Source organism: Panthera pardus, unplaced genomic scaffold (genome assembly GCF_024362965.1).
Source record: "Panthera pardus isolate Hobbes unplaced genomic scaffold, ASM2436296v1 HiC_scaffold_6, whole genome shotgun sequence".
In the NCBI taxonomy this organism is placed as follows: Eukaryota; Metazoa; Chordata; class Mammalia; order Carnivora; family Felidae; genus Panthera; species Panthera pardus.
In genome coordinates, this window is record NW_026526991.1 from 107,368,103 (window position 1) to 107,393,897 (window position 25,795).

Sequence of the window (25,795 nt, forward strand, 5' to 3'; positions counted from 1 at the left end):
TTCTTTCCTTGTCTGTGTGTTTTGTGAATTTGAGTATATGTCTTGATGATGGCCGGCTTTTGTTAAATTTAATGGCAGTTCTCTGTGCTTCTTGGATTTCAATGTCTGTTTTCTTCCCCAGGTTAGGAAGTTTTCAGCTATAATTTGTTCGAATAAACTTTCTGCCCTTTTTTCTCTCTCTTCATCTTTTGGGACTCCTATGATAGGAATATAATTATCCTTTAAGGAGTTGCTGAATTCCCTAAGTCTACACTTGTGATCCAATACCTTTCTTTCCCTTTTTTCAGCTTCATTATTTACCATAATTTTATCTTCTCTATCACTGATTTGTTCTTCTGCTTCATCTATCCTCATTGTCATGGAATCCATTTGGATTTGCATCTTGGTTATAGCATTTTTAATTTGGCCTAGAGTTTAGTTCTTTTATGTCAACAGTAAGGGATTCTCGACTGTTTTCTATGTTTTTATCAAGCCCATCTAGTATCCTTATAATTGTTTTAAATTCTAGTTCAGGCATATTATCTATCTATCTATCTATCTATCTATCTATCTATCTTTTGATTAAATCCCTGGCTGTGACCTCTTGTTCTTTTTCTGGGGTGAATTCCTGTGTCTTTTCATACTGTCTTTCTAAGTCGAGAAAAAAAGGAAGCTAGATCCTAGATGTGTTTAGGTCTGCTTGTTAGAAGAAGCTAGATTAAAAAAAAATTAAAAACATAAAAATAAAAATGAAAAAAAATAAAAAATTGCTTTCTCTGGGGCACCTGGATGGCTCAGTCAATTAAGCATATGACTTCAACTCAGGTCATGGTCTTGTGGTTTGTGAGTTCAAGCCCTGCACCAGGTTCTGTGCTAACAGCTCAGAGCCTGGAGCCTGCTTCAGATTCTATGTCTCCCTCTCTCTCTGTCCCTCCCCTGTTTGTATTCTGTCTATCTCTCAAAAATAAATAAACATTAAATTTTTTTAATAATAAATAAATAAAAATTGCTTTCTCTGTATCCCAAGCAGGGGAAGAAAACCAAAGGAAGCTAGATCGTATTTCCCCTAGAGCTATAGCTTTGCAGCACTCTATAATCAGTACACTTGGTGCAGGTGAGGAGTTTGTGCTGGTCTTCTGGGGGTGGGGTCTGCTGTGGTGATTCTCAGGTGGACTTGCCCTAGTGGAGATGCACCTGCAGGGTGCAGGGTGGTGGGGCTTTGTATAAGTGGCTCTGGCCTCCACTTGGTGGTGCTCTTTTGCTCACTGAAGTCTGTCAGTGCTTATGGCAGGGTGCAAATGGTGTCACTCCATTCCTTCATCCCCAGAGTGGGGACCTCACGCCTGCCATTCTTCAGGAAACCCTCAAAGAAGAGCAAACAACCACCTGTTATGTGTCCCCTTCTTCCACAAGATCCCTGCTTTCTCCCTGCCTGTGTCTGAGCTGTCTGCTTTCCAGGTGGCATAGCACTTGTGTGTTTTACCTCAGGTGCACAGAACTCCAAATTTTAGAGATCTGAGTGGCATGGACATGTGCTGATCCTCTACGGTCGTGTCTTCCTGCACTATGGCCTGGTGCCAGCTTGCCCCAGAAATCAGTTTCATGACCATGCAGCAATTCAGAATTGGCGGTAAAGCACGGCAGAAAGCCAGCGCCAAGGCATGCTGTCCTCAGCCCGTGTTCCTTTTCTTATGTTAGTGAATGGGGCAGCTCAGTAGCACCCACTATGTCTCTTGCTCCTGGAGAAGCTGTGTCCCTTCTCCTAAATGCGTTCCAAGCAGGGCATCTTCAGCCTATGCTGCCTACTCCTAGGTCTCTGTCCTCCCTCCTCACCAGAGCACTATTAAGCCCAGCATGTGTGACTCTGAAACTTCAGACCCTGTGCTCCATTGTTTATAAAAACTTGTCGTATTCAGTCTCTCTCCTCTTCTCTGTCAATATTTTTGGGGAAGAGTTTTTTCTTGTGCAATTCCCTACATGCTCGCTTGCTTTCTCCCTCTCTCTCTCTCTCTCTCTCTCTCTCTTCCTTTCTCCATGATCAGGGCTCCCTCACCATCACAACACCCACAGCTCTTCTCCCCACTAAATCAACTCTCCACAGCTCCTACCTTCTAAGTCTAGTTGTGCTTTTTTGTTCTCTCAGTCCTCAGATCAACTTCTTGGGTGTTCAAAATGATTTGATATTTACCTAGCTGTGTTCAAGGAATGAGACAAGCCTAGAGTCTCCCACTCCTCCACAATCTTAAGTCCTCCTGAATCCTGGTGCTTCTTATTTCCTCATTTGGATTTGTGTTACCATGTTGTTACTGTACAGTTTCATTTTATCCAGGAGAACTTCCTTTAGTATTTCTTGTAGGACAAGTCTTTAGTGATGAATGGTCTCAGTTTTTGTTTATTTCAGTGTCTAAATTTCTGCTTCATTTTTGAAGAGAAGTTTTGCTGGATATAGAACTTTTAGTTGACAGCTTTTCTACCCAGCATTTTGAATATGTTATCCCACCATCTTCTGTTCTCATTTTCTGATGAGAAGGAAGGTGTGATCTTATTGAGGACCTGTTGTATATGTTTGTGTCCCATCAAAATCCATATTTTGAAATGTAACCCCCAGAGTGATAGTATTAGGAGAAGGGGCCTTTCAGAGGTGATTAGTTCATGAAAGCAGAGCTCTCATTAATGGAATTAATGTCCTTATGAAAGTGGCCTGAAAAATCTCCTTTGATTCTTACACCATGTGAAGATACCCAAGAAAGTGGCCTAGAATCTGCTGATATCTTGAACTTTGACTCCACAGCCTCCAGAACTGATTTTTCATGTTTATAAGGTTTGGGTTCATTATTTCTTTAAAAATATTCCTTCTGGCCTTTTCTCTTGCTGCTCCTTCTGGGACTTACATTATATGTATGTTGGTGTAGTTGATGGTATCCCACAGATTCTGAATTTCCGTTCATTTTTTTTAGTAGATTGTTTTTTTTTTTTAGAGCAGCTTTAGCTTCACAGAAAAATTGAGCAGAAAGCCCAGACATTTCCCATAGATTCCCTGCCACTGCACACCCATTTTCCTCCATTATCAATCTTCTGCACCGGAATGGTAGATTCATTAAAATAGATGAATCTGCATTGATACATCATTATCACCTAAATCCTTGATTTACCGTAGCGTTGTTTCTTGTTCTTAATTGCTCTGGTCAGAACTTTCAGTGATGTGTTGAAGAGAAGTGGTTAATGTGGGCATCCTTGCCTTGTTCCTGATCTTAGAGGAAAAATTTTCTGTCTTTCACAATTGAGTGGTGTTTGGTGAGGGTTTGTCATATGTGGCTTTTATATGTTATATTTTCTTCAATTCATATTTATTTTTATCACAAAAGGATGTTGAATTTTGTGAAATACTTACTCTGCATCAATTCAGATGATCACATGTTTTTGGATTTGTTGATGTGGCATATTACATTGATTGATTTTCATATGTTGACCCATTCTTGCATTCTAGGAATAAATTTCATTTGGTAATAATGTATAGTCTTTTCAATATGCTGCTGAATTGTTTCCTAATATTTTGTTGGTGATTTTTGCATAAATGTTAATAAGGGATTTTGGTCTTTTCTTGTAGTGACTTTGTCTGGCGTTAGTATCAGGGTTATGCTGGTCTTCTAAAACAAGTTGAGAAGTGTTTTCTCAAATTCAGTTTTTAGGAAATGTTTGGGAAAGATTGGTATTAGATCCTTTTAAATGTTTGGTAGAATTAATTACTGAAGCCATAAGCACTATGATTTTTCTTTGTCCAGATATTAAGATTACTGACTCAATCTAACTCATTATGGGCATATTCAGATTTTCTATATTGTCATGATTTAGTTTTGGTAGGTTTGTTTTTCTCCGAATTTGTCCATTTCATCTAGGTTATTCCATTTTTTGTTCATAGTGATCTCTTAAAATACTTTAAAAGTTTTTGTAGAATTGATATTAAATTCTACTTTAATGTTTGATTTTAGTAATTTGAGGCCCTTTTTTCTTAGTCCATTTAGCCAATTAAAGACTTGTCAATTTTGTTAATCTTTTAAAAAAACCAACTTTTAGTTTCATTGATTTTCTCCATTATTATTCTCTATTTACTTTATCTCTGCTCTAATGTTTGTTATTTCACTTTTTTCTGTTAGCTTTTGGTTAGTTTGTTCTTTTGTTTCCTTAAAGTATAAGTTAGGTTGTTGACTTGAGTTCTTTTTGGTTTTTCAATGATTGGGCCATACTTCCTATTTCTTTGTATGCCTTGTGTATGCCTTGTTGAACGCTGGCATTTGAATTTAATAATATGGCAACTCTGGAAATCAGATTCTTCTCCAGGATTTTCTGTTTATTATTATTATTTTATTTGTTATTTTTATTTATTATTATTTTTGTTTATTGCTTTTGGTTTTTTTATTATGGTAGTTATCTCTGTGCCAAGGATCGGAGTAAAGTATAAACTTAATATCTCCTCTGGTAATTTTGCACCTTTCCCTTTGTGTTTATGGTCACTTTTTAATTTTCTCTGTTTATACCATTGTTTTGGGGTGTCCTAGTCTTTAGCATTTGACTCCTAAAAGGGGAAAAGCAAAAAATGAAGGGAGAGGAAATCAGGAATCTAGTTCTTTAAATTCCTCTTGGAAGTCATTTGAGCCTGAAGGAGAGGGGCTTGAAACACTGGAGAGACATAAAATTACCATGGCTGCCTGCCTCTTTGTTTACACATCTGTGATCGGAAACATCAATAATCAGAGCACAGATCTCAATATTTGGAAGACAGAGTCCTTTACGCCCATCCCAGTTTTGACACACCATGCACAAGCTGCTGGCCACATGGCTAGGGGTGGGGGATGGGTTGTTGCTACTGTGCAAAGAGATGAAATTGACTGAAATTAACCATTGTTTATCCCTAGTCTTCCCCTAGAAGTTGCGAACCTTCAACGAACTCTAGAGTTCAAAAATATTAATATCAGACAGATTCTGCCAGCGCAATTATTGTCTACATGGGGAGACAGATTCCTGGTGCTTCCTACTCCTCCATATTCCTAGAATCCTCCCTAGCTCATTTCTTTTTGACACTGAATATTCTATTGTCTGGGTGTACCATAGTTTATTTATCTATTTACCTACTGAAAGACATCTTTGTTGCTTCCAATTTTGACAATTATGAATAAAGCTGCTATGAACATATCAGGTTTTAGTATACATATGTTTTCAACTCCTTTGAGTAAATACCAAGCACCGTGATTGCTGAGTCCTATGTAAAGAGTAAGTTTAGTTTTGTAAGAAACCACCATACTGTCTTCCAAAGTGGCTGTACCATTTTGCTTTCTCACTAGCTGTGAATGAGAGTTGCTGTTCTCTGTGTTCTCACCAGCATTTGATGTTAGCATTTAAAATTTTTGGCCATACTGATAGGTATGTAGAGGTATCTCATTATTTTAATTTGCAATTTCTATTGACATATGCTGAGCACTGCTTCATATGCTTATTTGCCATCTGTGTATCTTCTTTGGTGAGATGTCTATTCAGGTTTCTCACCCATTTATTTTTTATTTTTTTTTCAATATATGAAATTTATTGTCAAATTGGTTTCCATACAACACCCAGTTCTCATCACAAACGGTGCCCTCCTCAATACCCATCACCCACCCTCCCCTCCCTCCCACCCACCATCAACCCTCAGTTTGTTCTCAGTTTTTTAGAGTCTCTTATGTTTTGGCTCTCTCCCACTCTAACCTCCTTTTTTTTTTTTTTTTTCCTACCCCTTCCCCATGGGTTTCTGTTAAGTTTCTCAGGATCCACATAAGAGTGAAAACATATGGTATCTGTCTTTCTCTGTATGGCTTATTTCACTTAGCATCACACTCTCCAGTTCCATCCATCTTGCTACAAAGGACCATATTTTATTCTTTCTCAATGCCACGTAGTACTCCATTGTGTATATAAACCACAATTTCTTTATCCATTCATTAGTTGATGGACATTTAGGCTCTTTCCATAATTTGGCTATTGTTGAGAGTGCTGCTATAAACATTGGGGTACAAGTGCCCCTAGGCATCAGTACTCCTGTATCCCTTGAGTAAATTCCTAGCAGTGCTATTGCTGGGTCATAGGGTAGGTCTATTTTTAATTTTCTGAGGAACCTCCACACTGTTTTCAAGAGTGGCTGCACCAATTTCGATTTCCACCAACAGTGCAAGAGGGTTCCCATTTCTCCACATCCTCTCCAGCATCTATAGTCTCCTGATTTGTTCATTTTGGCCACTCTGACTGGTATGAGATGATATCTGAGTGTGGTTTTGATTTGTATTTCCCTGATAAGGAGCGACGTTGAGCATCTTTTCATGTGCCTGTTGGCCATCTGGATGTATTCTTTAGAGAAGTGTCTATTCATGTTTTCTGCCCATTTATTCACTGGGTTATTTGTTTTTTGGGTGTGGAGTTTGGTGAGCTCTTTATAGATTTTTGATACTAGCCCTTTGTCCCATATGTCATTTGCAAATATCTTTTCCCATTCCGTTGGTTGCCTTTTCGTTTTGTTGGTTGTTTCCTTTGCTGTGCAGGAGCTTTTTATCTTCATAAGGTCCCAGTAATTCATTTTTGCTTTTAATTCCCTTGCCTTTGGGGATGTGTCGAGTAAGAGATTGCTACGGCTGAGGTCAGAGAGGTCTTTTCCTGCTTTCTCCTCTAGGGTTTTGATGGTTTCCTGTCTCACATTCAGGTCCTTTATCCATTTTGAGTTTATTTTTGTGAATGGTGTGAGAATGTGGTCTAGTTTCAACCTTCTGCATGTTGCTGTCCAGTTCTCCCAGCATTTGTTAAAGAGACTGTCATTTTTCCATTGGATATTATTTCCTGCTTTGTCAAAGATTAGTTGACCATACGTTTGTGGGTCTAGTTCTGGGGTTTCTATTCTATTCCATTGGTCTATGTGTCTGATTTTGTGCCAATACCATGCTGTCTTGATGATCACAGCTTTGTAGTAGAGGCTAAAGTCTGGGATTGTGATGCCTCCCGCTTTGGTCTTCTTCTTCAAAATTACTTTGGCTATTCGGGGTCTTTTGTGGTTCCATATGAATTTTAGGATTGCTTGTTCTAGTTTCAAGAAGAATGCTGGTGCAATTTTGATTGGGATTGCATTGAATGTGTAGATTGCTTTGGGTAGTATTGACATTTTGACAATATTTATTCTTCCAATCCATGAGCAGGGAATGTCTTTCCATTTCTTTATATCTTCTTCAATTACCTTCATAAGCTTTCTATAGTTTTCAGCATACAGATCTTTTACATCTTTGGTTAGATTTATTCCTAGGGATTTTATGCTTCTTGGTGCAATTGTGAATGGGATCAGTTTCTTCATCTGTCTTTCTGTTGCTTCATTATTAGTGTATAAGAATGCAACTGATCTGTACATTGATTTTGTATCCTGCAACTTTTCTGAATTCATGTATCAGTTCTAGCAGACTTTTGGTGGAGTCTATCGGATTTTCCATGTATAATATCATGTCATCTGCAAAAAGTGAAAGCTTGACTTCATCTTTGCCAATTTTGATGCCTTTGATTTGCTTTTGTTCTCTGATTGCTGATGCTAGAACTTCCAACACTGTGTTAAACAACAGCGGTGAGAGTGGGCATCCCTGTCGTGTTCCTGATCTCAGGGAAAAAGCTCTCAGTTTTTCCCCATTGAGGATGATATTAGTTGTGGGCTTTTCATAAATGGCTTTTATGATCTTTATGTATGTTCCTTCTATCCCGCCTTTCTCGAGGGTTTTTATTAAGAAAGGGTGCTGAATTTTGTCAAATGCCTTCTCTGCATCGATTGACAGGATCATATGGTTCTTATCTTTTCTTTTATTAATGTGATGTATCACGTTGATTGATTTGCGAATGTTGAACCAGACCTGCATCCCAGGAATGAATCCCACTTGATCATGGTGAATAATTCTTTTTATATGCTGTTGAATTCGATTTGCTAGTATCTTATTGAGAATTTTTGCATCCATATTCATCAGGGATATTGGCCTGTAGTTCTCTCTTTTTACTGGGTCTCTGTCTGGTTTAGGAATCAAAGTAATACTGGCTTCATAGAATGAGTCTGGAAGTTTTCCATCCCTTTCTATTTCTTGGAACAGCTTGAGAAGGATAGGTATTATCTCTGCTTTAAACGTCTGGTAGAATTCCCCAGGGAAGCCATCTGGTCCTGGACTCTTATTTGTTGGGAGATTTTTGATAACTGATTCAATTTCTTCGCTGGTTATGGGTCTGTTCAAGCTTTCTATTTCCTCCTGATTGAATTTTGGAAGAGTGTGGGTGTTTAGGAATTTGTCCATTTCTTCCAGGTTGTCCAATTTGATGGCATATAATTTTTCATAGTATTCCCTGATAATTGTTTGTATCTCTGAGGGATTGGTTGTAATAATTCCATTTGCATTCATGATTTTATCTATTTGGGTCATCTCCCTTTTCTTTTTGAGAAGCCTGGCTAGAGGTTTATCAATTTTGTTTATTTTTTCAAAAAACCAACTCTTGGTTTCATTGATCTGCTCTACATTTTTTTAGATTCTATCTTGTTTATTTCTGCTCTGATCTTTATGATTTCTCTTCTTCTGCTGGGTTTAGGCTGCCTTTGCTGTTCTGCTTCTATTTCCTTTAGGTGTGCTGTTACATTTTATATTTGGGATTTTTCTTGTTTCTTGAGATAAGCCTGGATTGCAATGTATTTTCCTCTCAGGACTGCCTTTGCTGCATCCCAAAGTGTTTGGATTGTTGTATTTTCATTTTCGTTTGTTTCCATATATATTTTAATTTCTTCTCTAATTGCCTGGTTGACCCACTCATTCTTTAGTAGGGTGTTCTTTAACCTCCATGCTTTTGGAGGTTTTCCAGACTTTTTCCTGTGGTTGATGTCAAGCTTCATAGCATTGTGGTCTGAACGTATGCATGGTATAATTTCAATTCTTGTATACTTATGAAGGGCTGTTTTGTGACCCAGTATATGATCTATCTTGGAGAATGTTCCATGTGCACTCGAGAAGAAAGTATATTCTGTTGCTTTGGGATGCAGAGTTCTAAATATATCTGTCAAGTCCATCTGATCCAATGTATCGTTCAGGGCCCTTGTTTCTTTATTGGCCGTGTGTCTAGATGATCTATCCATTTCTGTAAGTGGAGTGTTAAAGTCCCCTGCAATGACCACATTCTTATCAATAAGTTTGCTTATGTTTATGAGTAATTGTTTTATATATTTGGGGGCTCCTGTATTCGGTGCACAGACATTTATAATTGTTAGCTCTTCCTGATGGTTAGACCCTGTAATTATTATATAATGCCCTTCTTCATCTCTTGTTACATCCTTTAATTTAAAGTCTAGTTTGTCTGATATAAGTATGGCTACTCCAGCTTTCTTTTGGCTTCCAGTAGCATGATAAATAGTTCTCCATCCCCTCACTCTCAATCTGAAGGTGTCCTCATGTCTAAAATGAGTCTCTTGTAGACAGCAAATAGATGGGTCTTGTTTTTTTGTCCATTCTGATACCCTATGTCTTTTGTTTGGTGCATTTAGTCCCTTTACATTCAGTGTTATTATAGAAAGATGTGGGTTTAGAGTCATTGTGATGTCTGTATGTTTTATGCTTGTAGTGATGTCTCTGGTACTTTGTCTCACAGGATCCCCCTTAGGATCTCTTGTAGGGCTGGTTTAGTGGTGATGAATTCCTTCAGTTTTTGTTTGTTTGGGAAAACGTTTATCTCTCCTTCTATTCTAAATGACAGATTTGCTGGGTAGAGGATTCTCGGCTGCATATTTTTTTCTGTTCATCACATTGAAGATTTCCTGCATTCCTTTTTGGCCTGCCAAGTTTCAGAAGACAGATCCGTCACTAGTCTTATCGGTCTCCCTTTATATGTTAGAGGACATTTATCCCTAGCTGCTTTCAGAATTTTCTCTTTATCCTTGCATTTTGCCAGTTTCACTATGATATGTCGTGCAAAAGATCGATTCAAGTCACGTCTGAAGGGAGTTCTCTGTGCCTCTTGGATTTCAATGTCTTTTTCCTTCCCCAGTTCAGGGAAGTTCTCAGCTATTATTTCTTCAAGTACACCTTCAGCACCTTTCCCTCTCTCTTCCTCCTCTGGAATACCAATAATGCGTATATTATTTCTTTTTAGTGTATCACTTAGTTCTCTAATTTTTCCCTCATACTCCTGGATTTTTTTATCTCTCTTTTTCTCAGCTTCCTCTTTTTCCATAATTTTATCTTCTAGTTCACTGTTCTCTACTCTGCCTCTTCAATCCAAGCCGTGGTCATTTCCACTTTATTTTGCATCTCGTTTATAGCGTTTTTCAGCTCCTCCTAACTATTCCTTAGTTCCTTGATCTCTGTAGCAATAGATTCTCTGCTGTCCTCTATCCTGTTTTCAAGCCCAGCGATTAATTTTATGACTATTACTCTAAATTCACTTTCTGTTATATTATTTAAATCCTTTTTGATCAGTTCATTAGCTGTTGTTATTTCCTGGAGATTCTTTTGAGGGGAATTCTTCCTTTTGGTCATTTTGGATAGTGCCTGGAGTGGTGGGGACCTGCAGGGCACTTCCCCTGTGCTCTGGTGTATAACTGGAGTTGGTGGGCGGGGCCACAGTCAGACCTGATGTCTGCCCCCAGCCCACCGCTGGGGCCACAGTCAGACTGGCGTGTGCCTTCTCTTCCCCTCTCCTAGGGGCGGGATTCACTGTGGGGTGGTGTGGCCAGTCTGGGCTACTTGCACACTGCCAGGCTTGTCGTGCTGGGGATCTGGTGTATTAGCTGGGGTGGGTAGGCAAGGTGCACGGGGGCAGGAGGGGCAGGCTTAGCTCGCTTCTCCTTCGGTGATCCACTTCAGAAGGGGCCCTGTGGCAGCGGGAGGGAGTCAGACCTGCTGGAGGGGTGGCTCCGCAGAAGCACAGCCTTGGGTGTTTTTGAGGAGCAAGCAAGTTCCCTGGCAGGAACTGGTTCTCTATGGGATTTTGGCTGGGGGATGGGCGAGGGAGATGGCGCTGGCGAGTGTCTTTGTTCCCCGCCAAGCTGAGCTCTGTCGTCCAGGGCTCAACAACTCTCCCTCCCGTTGTCCTCCAGCCCTCCCGCTCTCCGAGCAGAGCTGTTAACTTATGACCTCCCAGATGCTAAGTTCTGCTTGCTGTCGGAACACACTCCATCTGGCCTTTCCACTTTTGCAAGCCAGACTCGGGGGCTCTGCTTGGTCGGTGGGCCGCCCCTCCACCCCGGCTCCCTCCCGCCAGTACGTGTAGTGCGCACTGCCTCTCCGCCCTTCCTACCCTCTTCTGTGGGCCTCTCGTCTGTGCTTGGCTCTGGAGACTCTGTTCTGCTAGTCTTCTGGCAGTTTTCTGGGTTATTTAGGCAGGTGTAGGTGGAATCTAAGTGATCAGCAGGACGCATGGTGAACCCAGCGTCCTCCTACGCCGCCATCTTCCTTCTAATCTCTCACACATTTTTAATCAGGTTTTGTGTGTGTGTGTGTGTGTGTGTGTGTGTCTGTGTGTATGTCTTATTGTTGAGTTTAAGAGTGTTTTGTATATTTTGGATAACAGTTCTTTATCAGATATGCTTTTTGCAAATATTTTCTCTCAGTTTATGGCTTACCTTTTTATGCTCTTAACATATCTTTCACAGAGCAGAACTTTAAAAAATTATTTAGATTAATTTTCCATTTTTTATCATTACAGTTAGCTAAAAAATTGCCAGGCAGCCCACAAAACAGGATTTGCTTTAAGATCAACCTACAGAGTCAGTTGGAGACTGATGGCATTGGGACCTGCTGGGCTGGGCCATAGTAGTGTTTAGCTAAGTGTCAAGAGCATTAAGAAGAAAGTCTGGGTTCGAGGCACCAGGCCTGCAGCACAGCTGTGGAACCTCCATGATGTGACTGCACAGCTCTATCCTCAGACATTTGTTGGGTGATCACCACTGAGGGGGAATCTAGCTATAAGTGGGGCCCCTGGGGCCAGATACGTGGGCACAGTGCATGGGGGCAACAGGAATTGAGGTGTGGGAGGTCAGGAGAGTACCTGCTGACATGACCACAGTGGTCCCAGACACCATACCCATGGTGACGCCATTGCCTCTAAGTGGAGGGATGGGATCGGGGTAAATCGCCACCAGCATGCAGTTGGGCTGCACAATTGTGGTGTGGTGGATGATTTGAGGGGGCACTGCCTACTGGGGCTGTGTGTGCATAGGGGCTCTCTTGGGGGTAGGCATTTTGGTAGGGGAAGAGGAGTATGGTGGCACTGCCCCATTGGTGGGGGGACAGAATACTGTGTAAGGTGTGACAGGATTGTAACCTTTTTGGAAGGTAGGATTTGCTCCAGGGTACATGTTGGTGGAATAGGCAGGACCTATGGCTGCATAGCTCACACAGGGAAACCAGCTGAATAACCAATTTATTTGGCATTTGCAGAGGGGAACCCCAACAAAACCAGGGCTATAAACAGGATTCATGATTTCAAGACGGCATTGTGGCAGTGGCAGCCTGGGCCAAAGTGCCCGGCTCATGCCAGCCAGGGGCGGTCTCCACAGTTGGGTTCAGCAAGGATGCGGGGGCTGAGCCTCGAGGCTGGGTCTCTGATGCCACCACTGCCCTGGCAGGCACTTCCAATTGTTCTGCTTCACCCAGCCCACCTCTCCACAACATGTGCTACCCGCAGACGTTCCAGAAAATTTTAATTTTAATGAAGTCCAGTATATCACTTCTTTTTTTATTGTTTGTACTTTGCAGTTGTATCTAAAAAGTAATCACCAAACACAAGGTCTAGGTTTTCTTCTATATTATATTTAGGAGGTCTGTTATATATTTTGAATTCGTTTTCTTAAGAGATATAAAGTCTGTGTATGGTTTCATTTGTTTTCATATGGATATGCAGGTGTTAAGCAGCACCATTGAGTGAAAAGACTATCTTTGTTCCATCGTATTGCCTTTGCTTCTTTGTCAAAGAGCAGTAATATTGTTTATGTTGGTGTATTCCTGGGATCTCTGTTTCATTCCATTGATCTATTTTCTGTTCTTATGCAATATTACATTGTTTTGATTATTGATATTTTATTAGTTTCAGAATTAGGTCTTTGATTTTATTTTTTCCCTCAATGTTGTGTTGGCTATTCTGGGTCTTTGCCTTTCCAAATAGACTTTGGAATCACTTTTTCAGTATCCATAAAATAACTTGCTGGGATCTTGACTGGAATTGCATTGAGTCTATAGATCAAGTTGGGAAGAACTCGCATCTTGACAATATTGAGTCCTCCTATCCATAAACATGGTATATCTTTCCACTTATATAATTCTTCTGATTTCTGTCATCAAAATTTATAGTTTTTCTCATATAGATCTTGTATGTATTTGTCTAGATTTATACCTAAGTATTTCATTTTCATGGGTGCTAATGTAAACAATATTGTGCTTTTAACTTTAAATTTCCCCTTTTCATTGCTTTTTCAGTGAAGCTGCAAGCAGGTCAGATAATAAAAATGCTTTGGTATGGAACTTTTTGAGGAGCTCCTTCTCCTCAAGGAGAGGGTCTCCTCAGACCCAAAAAGTCTGCCCCTTCTTCTCATTGCTAGGCTTCTGGTTTCCACAGTTTCCATGTTTGCAGGTTTTCTTGTTTCCAAGTCTACTACAGAGCTGAGAAGAAGGAAATGGGAATAGGCCAAGTTGAAAAGTCTCAAATCCTATTCTTCTTAGGTTCTGCAGTGTTTGTTGAATAAATATGCCTAAGATTTTAGTATACTTTTGGTTAATTTTCAGAGTTCTGAAAAAAACAATTTTCACTTTTTTTTGCCAGCATTTTAATTGCTTTTATGGAGGAGTAGATTTATAGAGACCCTCACTCCACCATTCCAATTGTATTCTCACCTTCATATAGCTTTTCATAATATTTTGTACACCTTAAGGAATTTTTCTTATTCTTCTTTGAATTATGATTTTATGGATATTTGTCTTCCACTAGAATTTAGGTTTATTGAGGATAGTAACTTTATCTAGCATGTACAATGCCTTGCACATAGAAGGTTTTCAGTAAATATGGATTGAGCAAATATCCCTGTATTTTTTAGATGTATCAGGACTCTTAGCTTTGCTATGGTCAGATAAAGCAAAATGTCTCCAAATGGCAAGGTGATCTAACTTCCTTTGTGTTCAGAGTTGCCTCCATAATTCCCTGGGGACAGCATAGGTTCAGCCCTAGTTCCACTCTGTCTTTAGGTTAGGGATTATTACCCAATGATTAAATTAATTCATTCAACTCATATATAGTGTTCACCTGTTATGTGCAGGTATTGTGCTGGTGCTGTAGATAAGAGAATAAGACTGATAAGAGTAAAGACTCCTCCATGGTGCTTACGGTTTAGAGAAGAGACAGACCAAAACAAAATGAAATCCAAAAACATTAAGTACAAATTGTAGTAAGTATTGGTGTTGAGATAGCTGACATGAATATTTACTACATTTACAATAACTTGCATGTTATGTTTTCTTGCAATGTCTTCTTTGCATGTTGGCAGACATCTATCCTTTTGTAAAATAATACTCAGTGTGTTTTTCATATTCGTTGTTTTCCTAGGTTTCTTTTGAACAACAGAAATTCATTTATATGTGTACAGAATATTTTAGCCTTACATTTACTTATATAACATATGGAGAATTCAGTGCTTAGTTCCCATCTCCTCTTAGCTAGCATCATCTAACACTGAGATGGTCCTTTCCTTTTTTGTTCTCCTAGATACCTTTGGGGAAGACCTGGGTCAGATATGAGCATTAGGAAACTGCTAAATTTCTGGGGAATGAGAAAAGAAATTAAATAAAGGTACAGAGAAATTAGTGGCCATTAGAGTCCAATTAAGGTATTGGCTTGGCTTAAAAATAGGAGAGGAGAGAATGCACTATTGCATATTGGTTTTATCTAGCTGGGTCCCACAGTAGAGGTCAGTAGGTGTGAGTGGCCAGTCAGGGGAAGGGAAACTTCTGTGATGCAGTCAGACCGGATTTTAAGTTTTAAGAGGAGTTCTTAAAAATAAATAACAAGTTTATTTTTCATTTTTAATTAATGCCTACCATCGAGTGTAAATGTAGCCTGAAAAGCTGGGGTGGAGGGAGTGAAGGCTAGAAGAGGACAAAGTGATGAGTGTTTATGTGTATCCAGGTAGCTAGGGCACAAGGGCATGGGAAATGTCCTTGGTGACCTCACTGATCAAGCTGTTACTTTTCTCTTTGGCCAGTGTTTGTCCAGCATGATGCTGCTCAACTCTACCTCACAGTCTGGAACCTAATTAAGGACCAAATCACAGATGTGGACTTGGTAAGATGTTAGAACTAAAGAACTCAGAAGTTTAAGATGCTGCTCATTTAGCTCATTCAGCTATCATCAATATAATGTATAGAGAGGATTAAAAGAGAAAATCCACATAAATACTTATCACAATTCTGTAATATTATTGCTGTTATTATTTTGTACCTTTTTGAAGAGCAAAGAGAATCAGTGGCTGCCATTTCTGGAGCTTCTGTCTGGTGGATATAATTTCTGGAAATTCACCTCACCTGTTTTGTTTATGGCTTTGTGCCCTTCTTTCCTCTCACTTCCTCTCTCTTGCAGGTAGAGAGGCTGCAGGCCCTTTATACAATCCGGATGAAGGAGTCCTTGGTTTGCCTTGAATGTACAACGGAAAGGAGCAGAAATAGTAGCATGCTGACCCTCCCCCTTCCTCTTTTTGATATGGACTCAAAGCCCCTGAAAACCCTGGTGAGGAATTCCTCTTGGTGAATTTGCTGTTCCCATAAACCCAGTGCTGCCAGTGTGCTCTTGCTTCTTTAATCCACCTTTGGCTTTTAAAAAATAATTTCTATTTCCTTTGCACAATTCTAAGTTCTCCTTTGATTTGGTGAAAACCTTTCTTTCCTTTTACTTCCTTTCCTCATGCTGCTACCTTAACAAATGCTCCCTCCTGTTTTTCCTTCAAGTCAGTAGGTACTTTTGGAAATCCTGCCACATGCATCACAGTGGGCCAGATGGTAAGGGGAACAAGGAGAGAATCAGAAGGAAAGCTTAAATCCTCATCTGTAGGGTGATGTTATACTGTATATGGTAAATACCAACTCTGCTTTTTCTTTGTTCTCCTGGGACAGGAGGATGCCCTTCGCTGTTTCTTCCAACCCAGGGAGTTATCAGGCAAAAGCAAATGCTTCTGTGAGAACTGTGGGAAGAAGACTTGTGGGAAGCAGGTACTTGCTCCCTAAAACCAGAAGCTTCCCTACTCTGGGGTTGTCCTTGGTGGATTTCCAAATGGAGACCTTGAGGGTACCTTGTGATGGTTGAGGGAGGGAATCCATATCAGGCTAGCAGCCCGGGATCTGGGGCTTCTGATTATCAGAGGCCCATCACTGAGAGGAGCAGAGCCTTTTAAAAGATAAGAGGAGAATATCCAAGGGAAGCATGCAGAGTTCCCCCCACAGGGTTAGACTAGCTCTCTAGAGCAGCCTCTGTAGTTTCCCTGAGCTCTGGTTCCTGTGAGAGAGCTCAACAGATTCAGCAAATGGGGGCCCTTAATTCTGTATTATATCATTCTTACCTCTCTTTTTGGGAAGAATATATGATCAGCTCTGGTATTTCTCTGAATCTACCCATTTCAAGGGCCTTAGGACTTCATCTCCACAGTAATTTTGGTTTTTCAGGTCTTGAAGCTGACCCATTTGCCCCAGACCTTGACAATCCACCTCTTACGGTTCTCCATCAGGAATTCGCAGACAGAAAAAATCTGCCACTCACTTTATTTCCCCCAGAGTTTGGATTTAAGTCAGGTCCTTCTGATTGAGGAAGACCTCTGCAGTGCTGAGGAACAGGTGAGAAGCTCCTCAGTTCCCTTCCATTCTCCTTCTCTTCAGACCCCTTGTCTGCTTGATTTTGCTTCTCCTCCCCTAAGGTGCTTGAAGTCACCCACTCAACAGAGATGGCACTTTTGGGCATCTCATCTGTGTCATTGTATCATCTCAGAAATCATGGCCTCTGCTGGCTGTGCTTGGGGTACACAAAGGGAGGGAAACTCATCGGCAGCTACTTGGTGTGATTCATAGAAACATATTCATACATTCAAGAAATATTCTTTTTAAAACAGTATTTTAATGATTCCTGAATAACAATGATAGGTTGTTACTACCATACTACTATCAACAACATTTGCTGTTTATGGTTGCTTTTCTTTTAAGAATCCAGAGACTTTATTTCTAAATATTGAGCTTTGGTTTATGTACTCCACAGCACTGAGAGAGGGAAAGAACCCATAACTCTCTTTCCACTTAAATATGGTATGTAATACATATACATAGGTAAACACAACATCTTGGGTTCTAAATATAATATCAACCTAACTTTCTTCCTGAAACAGTTTATGCCTACTTTGAGGATAGTAACAAGAGAGCCAGTTCATTTAGGTCAAATTTAATCAAAGTGAAGTTGAATTCAGTTGTCCTGAGCTGGTAACTTATTGGGAAATTCTGAGGAAAAGATATGACATAAATATCTTTTCTTAGGTTTGAAATGCTACATTTAGTAAATGATATGTATATAATTATATATGTATATATGTGTGTGTATATATATATATATATATATATATATATATATATATATATAGTCCATAAAGGATATATCCTTTATATATCCTTTTATGGACTGTTTTGTTCATGCTTTGTTTGCTATTCATGTTCTAGAACCCTGGTATTTTAAAAATTGAGGCCTGATAATATAGTAGCTCCTATATAACATGGTTTCTTTGCCTATTTAGTGTATATACATTTTGTAAGATTATTATTTTCTGTCCTTTGAATTTTCCTTATTTCTGTTTGTGTACTATGAAGTATATCTTAATGAAATAATATATTAAAATTTTATTCCACTTAACAAGACATTGTTATAGAAAATCTTGAATATGTAGCAAAGTAATGGGGAATTATACAATGAATCCCCATGTCTTTCAAGCAGCTTAAAATTTATCAAGATTCATGCCCAATCTTGCTTTACCAACATCCTCATCCTCTTCTTTCTCCAACCCTCTACTGGATTATTTTGAAGCACGTCCCAGACACCATGCCATTTCATTTAAAGTATTTCATTATGTCATTCTAAAGAAGAAAAGAAAAATATTGGATCACAAATGTAGACTTAGGAAACTCAGTGACTCCATAAAATGTAATACCATAGGAATCCCAGAAGAAGAGAAGGAAAAAGGGCAGAAGGTGTAAGGAGCTAGCCACGGAGCTAGAAAAGAATGCTGGGCTAGGTGTAAGCAGCTCCAGCTTCCACTGGGGGCACTGTGTTGCTCACTGAAGTCTGTCAGCGCTGATAGGCAGGGCGAAAATGGTGTCACCCTGCTCTCTCCTCCCTGGAGCAGGAAGTTCATGCTTGCCACTGTCCAGGAATCCCTCACAGAAGAGCGAACAGTCTCTCCTCTTGTGTCCCTGGCTTCTGTCAAATTCCTGTCTTCACCCCGTGTCTGAGCTGTCTACCTGCCAGGCAGCATAGTTCTGTTTTATTTCAGGCATGTGGCTGGGTTTCAAAACTCCAAATTTTAGGGACCCGGTGTGGTACAGACATGGCACTGATCCTATGGAGGAGGGTCTCACCACACTGCAGCTTGTGCTGGTTTGTTTCAGAAAAGCAGTCACAGAATCATGCAAAGGCTTGGAATTTATGGTAAAGTGCAGCAAAAAGCTGGCACCAAGGTTTGCTGCCCTCAGCCAGGTGTCTCTGTCACTATGTTAATGAATGGAGCAGCACATTTGGGCCCACCAACTTTTTGTCCCCAGAGATGCCATGCCACCTCTCCCAAATGCACTCCAAGAAGGGGAACTGCCTCTCCCAGTGACCCAGGAGATTCTCAAACCATGCTTTCTGCTCCTGGGCCTCTGGCTTCTTCCCTATAGGAGCACTACTATGCCCACCAGGTGGAGCCTAGCAGTGGTGCAGACTTCTAAAACTTCAGACTTTGAGCTCCACTCTTTGTAAAAACCTGCAATAATCAGCCACTCTAGTTTTCTAGTCAGTGGTTTTAGTGAAGATGTTTCCCTTGTGCAAACCCTTGTGCACTGCTTTCTGTTTCTCTCTCTGATCGCTACAAGATCAAGGCTCTCTCCCCTCCATACCACCCGCAGTCGTTTTATCCCTGGAATCACATCTCTGCAGCTCCTACCTTTCATGATGTGGCTTTTTTTTCCTTCTGGTTCTGCAGGTCATTCTCTCAGCATTCAGATTGACTTATTGGGTGTGTTGGAATGATTTGGTATTTATCTAGCTGTTTTTGAGGGCTGAGGCAAGTATAGGGACCCCCCACTGCTCCACCACCTTAACTCAAGTGTATCCATTCATCTATTGATGGACACTTGGACTGCTTCCATATCTTGGCTATTGTAAATAATGCTACAATAAACATAGGGTTCATGTATTCCTTTTAATTAGTGTTTTTGCATTTTTTGGGTAAATACTGAGTACTATGATTACTAGATCATAGGGTAGTTCCATTTTTTACTTTTTTGGGGGAAACTCCATACTGTTTTCCATAGTGGCTGGACCAGTTTTCACTCCCACCAATAGCATATCTCATAATTTCCTATTGTCACTAATGCCCAGTCAATATTTAGGTTTCTGTGACCTATACATTGGTTTGTTTGAACCTAGATCCCAACAAAGGCTACACTTGCATTTGCCTAAGTTTCCATCCTTCCTTCCTCTTCTCTTTCCCTCCTTCCCTCTACTTCTTCCTGCCTTTCTTTCTTTTAGGTTAAGTTTCTTTTTTTTTTTTTTTATAATTTTTTTAATGTTTATTTTTGAGAAAGAGAGTGCCAACAGAGGAGGGGCAGAGAGAGAGGGAGACACAGAATCCAAAGAAGGCTCAGAGTTCCTAGCTGTCAGCACAGAGCCTGACATGGGGCTCGAACTCATTAACTGCAAGATCATGACCTGAGCCTAAGTCAGACACTTAACCAACTGAACCACCCAGGTGCCCCTAGGTTAAGTTTCTTTTAAATTTCTTTCCCCTCTTTTTCTTGTCCTTGTGTTTCATTTGGTTGAAGGTTTTCAAAAATAAATATCCAGAATTTGCTGGTTGGTGTTATTTAACATGTTCCTTTATCCTTTGTATTTCTTATAAACAATTACAGCTAGGTATTGCTCTGCATTTTTAAAGTCTAGTGTAAATTCCCAAATGAAAATAGAGAATAATTTGAGTTCTCCCTTTTGGGTGACTTAGCTTCATTTGCACTACCCTCACCCCTGTCTCCCATATTGATAGTTTTTCAAAGTCTCAGATTAGGGATATTATTTGACTGTGTTAATATAAAAGAATAAGGTATTTATGACTAATGTTGAGATCCTTCTCACAATCAATCCAAACTCCATCTCTCCCACCACTATTCCCATTTCTTTAAAAAAATTTTTTTAAATTTTTTTTTGTTTTTTTGAGAGAGCGAGAGAGCGCACTTGAGTGGGGGAGGGGCAGAGAGAGAAGGAGACACAGAATCCAAAGCGGGCTCCAGGCTCTGAGCTTTCAGTGCAGAGCCCAACGTGGGGCCCAAACTCATGAGCCGTGAGATCATGACCTGATCTGAAGTCGGCTGCTTAACTGACTGAACTACCCAGGTACCCCTACCACTATTCTCTTTTCACAGAAAATTCTTTCTTATCTTCAGTTTCTAAGATTTGAGAGAGTAGAATGACTTACTGCCAAATCTAAGGGATGCTTTTTGGTCCTTCCCTTACTTGATCTTTTTGTAATATTCTGTTATTGATCCTACTCTCCTTCAGAATCTACCATAAGCTTTCCTCATACAGCTTCTTTCTTTATTGGTGGATCCTTTCCTGCCCATGATTTTATTAGCATATAGTTTTCCATTATTTCTCCTATCCATTTTTCAAATTTCATCTCATTAATTCTCATGATTTTGGTAATCACCTCAAACTTAAGACTTCCAAATTTGTATCTCCTGTCCAGGTCTTACACTTGAGCTCCAAACCAGTGTATTCACCTCTACTGAATGTTGTCACATAGTCCCCAAATTCATTATCTTTTTTCCCAAACAGCTCTGTTCCATATTTAACTTTATAGTACCAATATTTTCTTAATTTCCAAGCCAGAGATACCTCCTACTTGCCCCTTCCCCAATACCCCAATATCCAGTCCTTGGTTATTTATGCCTAATTTTGTGCAAATATGCCCCCTCAGTCTCACCTTTAGTCTCACTTTCTTAGTGTAGCATAGGGATTAAGAGCTTAGGCTTTGAGGCCAGACAGGTCTGGGTTGGAATTCTGCCTTTTCTAGTTATAAGCTCTGACCTTTGGGTAAATTACTTTACCTCCCTGAGCTTAGATTCCACCTTTGTGAAATAGGATTTATATCACCACCAAGCTTAACATGATTTTTATGAATATTAAATGAAATAACTCATGTAAAGACATAGCTAAGTGCATAGCAAATGCCAAAGGTTAGCTAATAATTATTATGTTAAGAATGATTATTATCATTTTGGTGACTACTACTGATAGTCACTGTCTAGACTATAGCCATTTTTCTTGCATTGTAGTGGTGCCCAAACTGATCTCATTGGCCTCTGCCTCACTTGAACTCTCATTCCATTTTTCAAACCACATTATTTCAGTATTTTTCTCAAACACATCTGATGATGCTTTTTCTCTGCTTAAACTTATGATGGGTCCCAATAATTCTAATTCTTATTATAAAAAAAATCACTAAATTTTACACCTGAAACTAATATTACCCTGTATGTTAACTAGCTGGAATTTAAATAAAAACTTGAAAAAAATTAGATAAAGTTCTAGTTCCTGCCTTGATTTTTGTAGCCTCATCTCTTGTGACTTCCCAGAAACCTCTCTGACTTCCATTTCCTCAGCATGCTCTGTTCTGTTACACTGCAAAGCCTTTGCAATTTCTGGGTCCGTTGAGTATACCTCCTTCCCATAACTTGTCTCCTAATCTTATTCATTCAAGAATCAATTCAAGATCAATTCAAGAATGTCTTCTTTGGGGAGCTTTTCTTAGATGATTGTTCCTTTTTCTCTTTTGGGGCAAAAGTTGAGTCTTCCCAAATTTACCTGTAAATATACCTAGTATAAAATATGGCATTTTAATTCTGGCTAAACTAATCATGAGATTCTTGAGTTCAAAGACTATTTTCTAGTCCCCTTGAAGTACCAGTGCCTGGCACAGAGTAGGCAGTAAAATATATTATGAAATAATGTTTCTTTATTCTATGGTTAGAAAAAAAGGGATGATAGGTGAATAATTTTGTGCTTTATGTCCCTCCAGCTTGGAAGACAGTATGAGCTCTTTGCTGTGGTTGCCCATGTTGGGGCAGCTGACTTTGGTCATTACTGTGCCTATATCCAGAATTCTGTGGATGGAAAATGGTTCTGCTTCAACGACTCCAATGTTTGTTGGGTGAGGAACATTGTCCAAAATGTTGTCCTGGATTAGCCACTTCTAATAAATTATGAACCCAGGACTAGATGGGTCCTTAAGGTCAGGACACATTGTGGGCCTGTTTTCTCTGTGTGTGCAGCCCTTAAACAAGTCCTTTTCTTTAAAAAAACATTTTTTAAATTCAGGTATAGTTAACACAATGTTAGTTTCAGGTGTATAGTATAGTGATTCAATGAGTTTATACATTATACTGTGCTAACCACAAGTATAGCTACCTACCATCTGTCACCATAAAACACTATCAGAGTATCACTGACTATATTCCTTATGCTGTGCCTTTTATTCCTGTGACTTATTCATTACATAACTGGAAGCTTGTATCTCCCATTCCTCTTCACCCATTTTTCCCATCCCCCACCCACTCCCTCTACCAACCATAAGTTCGTCCTCTGTATTTATAGGTCTGGTCCTGCTTAAAGTCCTTTCCTGCATCAAGTCCCCATCTGGTGTATAGCCCTATAAGAATCCACTTAGCTCATTGTCTAGGTTTTTGGTGTTCTAGGCTCAGTGCCCTGCAGGTTCATGCTTGTGGGAAACTTATAGAGAGCCAGAAGAGTTAGATATATGTAAGTTAGAACCAAGCATAACCAAAAATAGAAGGACCAGTGTACTAAAAGAGGCTTCATATACATGGCATCCTATCACTGGATGATTCAGGTCTTGGGAGGTACCAGGGAGGGGTTTGTCTGGATAAGTGACAGAGGGTAAATTGTAGCACCCTATACTCTGGATGCTTAACATATGTGAGCTGGATACTTCACTTCATCTGTTTATGTACTTCCAGGTATCCTGGGAAGACATCCAGTGTACTTATGGAAATCATAACTACCGCTGGTAAGAGAAGTGTTTGAGTGGTGGAAACCCAGTGAGTTTACACAGGTTTCTTAGCACTGTATGAAACTCTCATGAATTCAGCTGCCGCTTATATTTGGGTAACTCCCCAGTGACTTTTAAGCCTCATCTCTGAATACCCATATTACCATACCATGCTTTTTTCACAATTTAGATTCCAACAATACTAAACTATAAGTAGCTCCCCAAACATCATATCCTCCATGGTTTTACACATGCAGTTCCTGATCTGTCTTTCCCTCTCCTAATTTATTATTAAGGCAAACTCCCACCATGCTTTAATGTCTCTGCTCATGGCTTTTCCTACTCTATAAAGCCTTCACTGATTGACCCCAGCAGATTTGTAGGGACTTCTCATATGCTTGCTCTGCACTTTAAGCATACCTCATTTATAGAAACGACCTCCCTGTTTTGTAATTGTTTGCATATATAACTTTTTTTTTTACATTAGACCATGAACTTTTTGTGAGCAAGGATCATTCTTTTTTCTTTGTCCGGTACAGTGGCTTGCATTTAGTAAATAGTGATAAATATATTTAAAAAAAATCAACAACTACAGAGGGGAAGCTAGAGAGAAAAAAAAGAGCTGGATGAAGTTAAAGCAGAGACTTTGTAAGTTTTTTCAGATGAGTTTCTGGGTTGCAGTTACATTGTACACCAAAGGTGATATTTGAAATTATTTCAGCTAAGTAGGACTGATCACTTGAAAAATAATGAATTAGGTGAAATTTGTGTTTTAAATTCTCTTACAATCTTCTACTTTTTATCTTTTCTTCTGAACATCCCTCTTAGATACACACTCTTTGTCACTTTCTGGTCGTCAGTGATTGTCCCATTATTTATATCAGGGTTTGACAAACTTTCTCTGTAAAGGGCCAAAGTGTAAATATTTTAGGCTTTGTGGGCCACACAGTCTCTGTTGCAACCACTCAACTCTGCCCTTGTAGCACAAAAGCAGCCACAGATGACACATGAATGAATGAGTGTGGCTGTGTTCCAGTTAAATTTATTTTAAAAAACAGGGCTATATTTGGCTTGTGGACAGGTAGTTTGTCAACCCATGATACAGATGTTAACTAATAGGAGCTTAATGGCTATTTTCTCAGGTTACCCATTTTCTTCTCCTCTGAGGTAATGGATAAATGAAGACTTTATCCAATAACTAGAAACTTTTCTGATGCTTGTCCTATCATGAGTTAAAAACATATCACTTAACTATGAATGTTCCATTTCTGTTATGTTGCATTTTTTTTTTCTTTCTAGGCGGGAAACTGCATATCTTCTGGTTTACATGAAGATTGAATCCTAATGGATGTACCCTAAACTGTCAGAGACTGACAAAGTTTCATTTTCCTTTTCTATCCCTGGATCTGCTGACTCTCTCAAGAGATTTTGCAGTGAGAAGAAGGATCATTTTCAAATTGTATAGTTAAATTTTATTTATAATCAGGGTTGATTATCAAAATATTTACCAGTAACTCTGCATGGGTCTTGATCAGTCAGAATAGACACTTCCACTGGCTAGAGCCAGGACCTGAGTGCTTCCTGCTGTGGAAGGCATGAATCCTTTAGTTAGGAGAGTAGAGGGGTTGAAGTGTTCACAGGGGAGGGGAAACCAGGCCAACAATTGTAATGGGAGGCATTCAGGTGGCAAGGGGCAGTGGTAGGGAAGTATTTCAGTATTTTACAGCTAGTTTGACTGTACTGGTATGTACTGGCAGAATATTATTTTTGTTTATAATTTAAAACAATTTTAGAACCCATACTACTTTAATAAAAGTGAAGTGTTTTATAATTGTTATTCATTTATTTGACAAATATGTATTGATCACCTACTCTCTGAAAGGTAGTGTGCTAGACACCATAATGAATAAAGTTCTTTTTCTCCAAAGGAGTTTTCAGTTTAATGGGGGGGGGGGGGGTAATTAAAATGCATAAGATACTGAGGGCTTGTGCTACAGGAGTTCAAAGTAAAGTGCAATATTTCTATTTTAGGACCATGTGATAAGCCATAAGGCTGGAAAGGAGGTTAGGATGGAGGACAGTCCATTTACAGGGATAAATATACACAATGGCATGGCTGGAAAAGGTGAGGCTCAAGGTTCAAAACCACAAACCTGGTTTTCCTCTACCAAGGAAGCAACGATGATTGATAAGGATGGATGGTCAGTGGGGCTCAAAATGTAGAAGGTCTTGAACTACTAAGAACTACTGGCTCTAATTTAACAGGTAATGAGGAATTGTTGAAGGGGTTCAGAAAGGAAAGGAACATTTAGTGGCGTTTTGATACAATAAATCTCCTGGGGGCTGGCAACATGAATTAGAGACAGAGATGGTAGTATGAAAGGAAAGGTATTCATAGTCACTAGAGCCACTTTGGAGGAAGAATGGATATGGACAGTGAAAGAAAGGGTCCAAGGAGACTTTAAT

General features: G+C 39.6%; 1 protein-coding gene and 1 pseudogene across 1 annotated transcript in view; one reads left to right on the forward strand and one right to left on the reverse strand.

Annotated features, from left to right (window-relative positions):
• USP18 (ubiquitin specific peptidase 18) overlaps positions 1-25,256 on the forward strand; it is a 51,347-nt gene extending 26,091 nt beyond the window's left edge. Inside the window, exons 5-11 of the mRNA XM_019465106.2 lie at positions 15,248-15,327; positions 15,622-15,768; positions 16,152-16,247; positions 16,698-16,865; positions 22,340-22,471; positions 23,298-23,347; positions 24,629-25,256. Coding sequence (XP_019320651.2) covers positions 15,248-15,327; positions 15,622-15,768; positions 16,152-16,247; positions 16,698-16,865; positions 22,340-22,471; positions 23,298-23,347; positions 24,629-24,674 — 719 coding nt within the window. The 3' untranslated portion in view covers positions 24,675-25,256. The remainder of the gene's footprint in view (positions 1-15,247; positions 15,328-15,621; positions 15,769-16,151; positions 16,248-16,697; positions 16,866-22,339; positions 22,472-23,297; positions 23,348-24,628) is intronic.
• Positions 11,957-12,478, reverse strand: LOC109276287 (myelin-associated neurite-outgrowth inhibitor-like; annotated as a pseudogene).
• Positions 25,257-25,795: the final 539 nt, after the last annotated feature.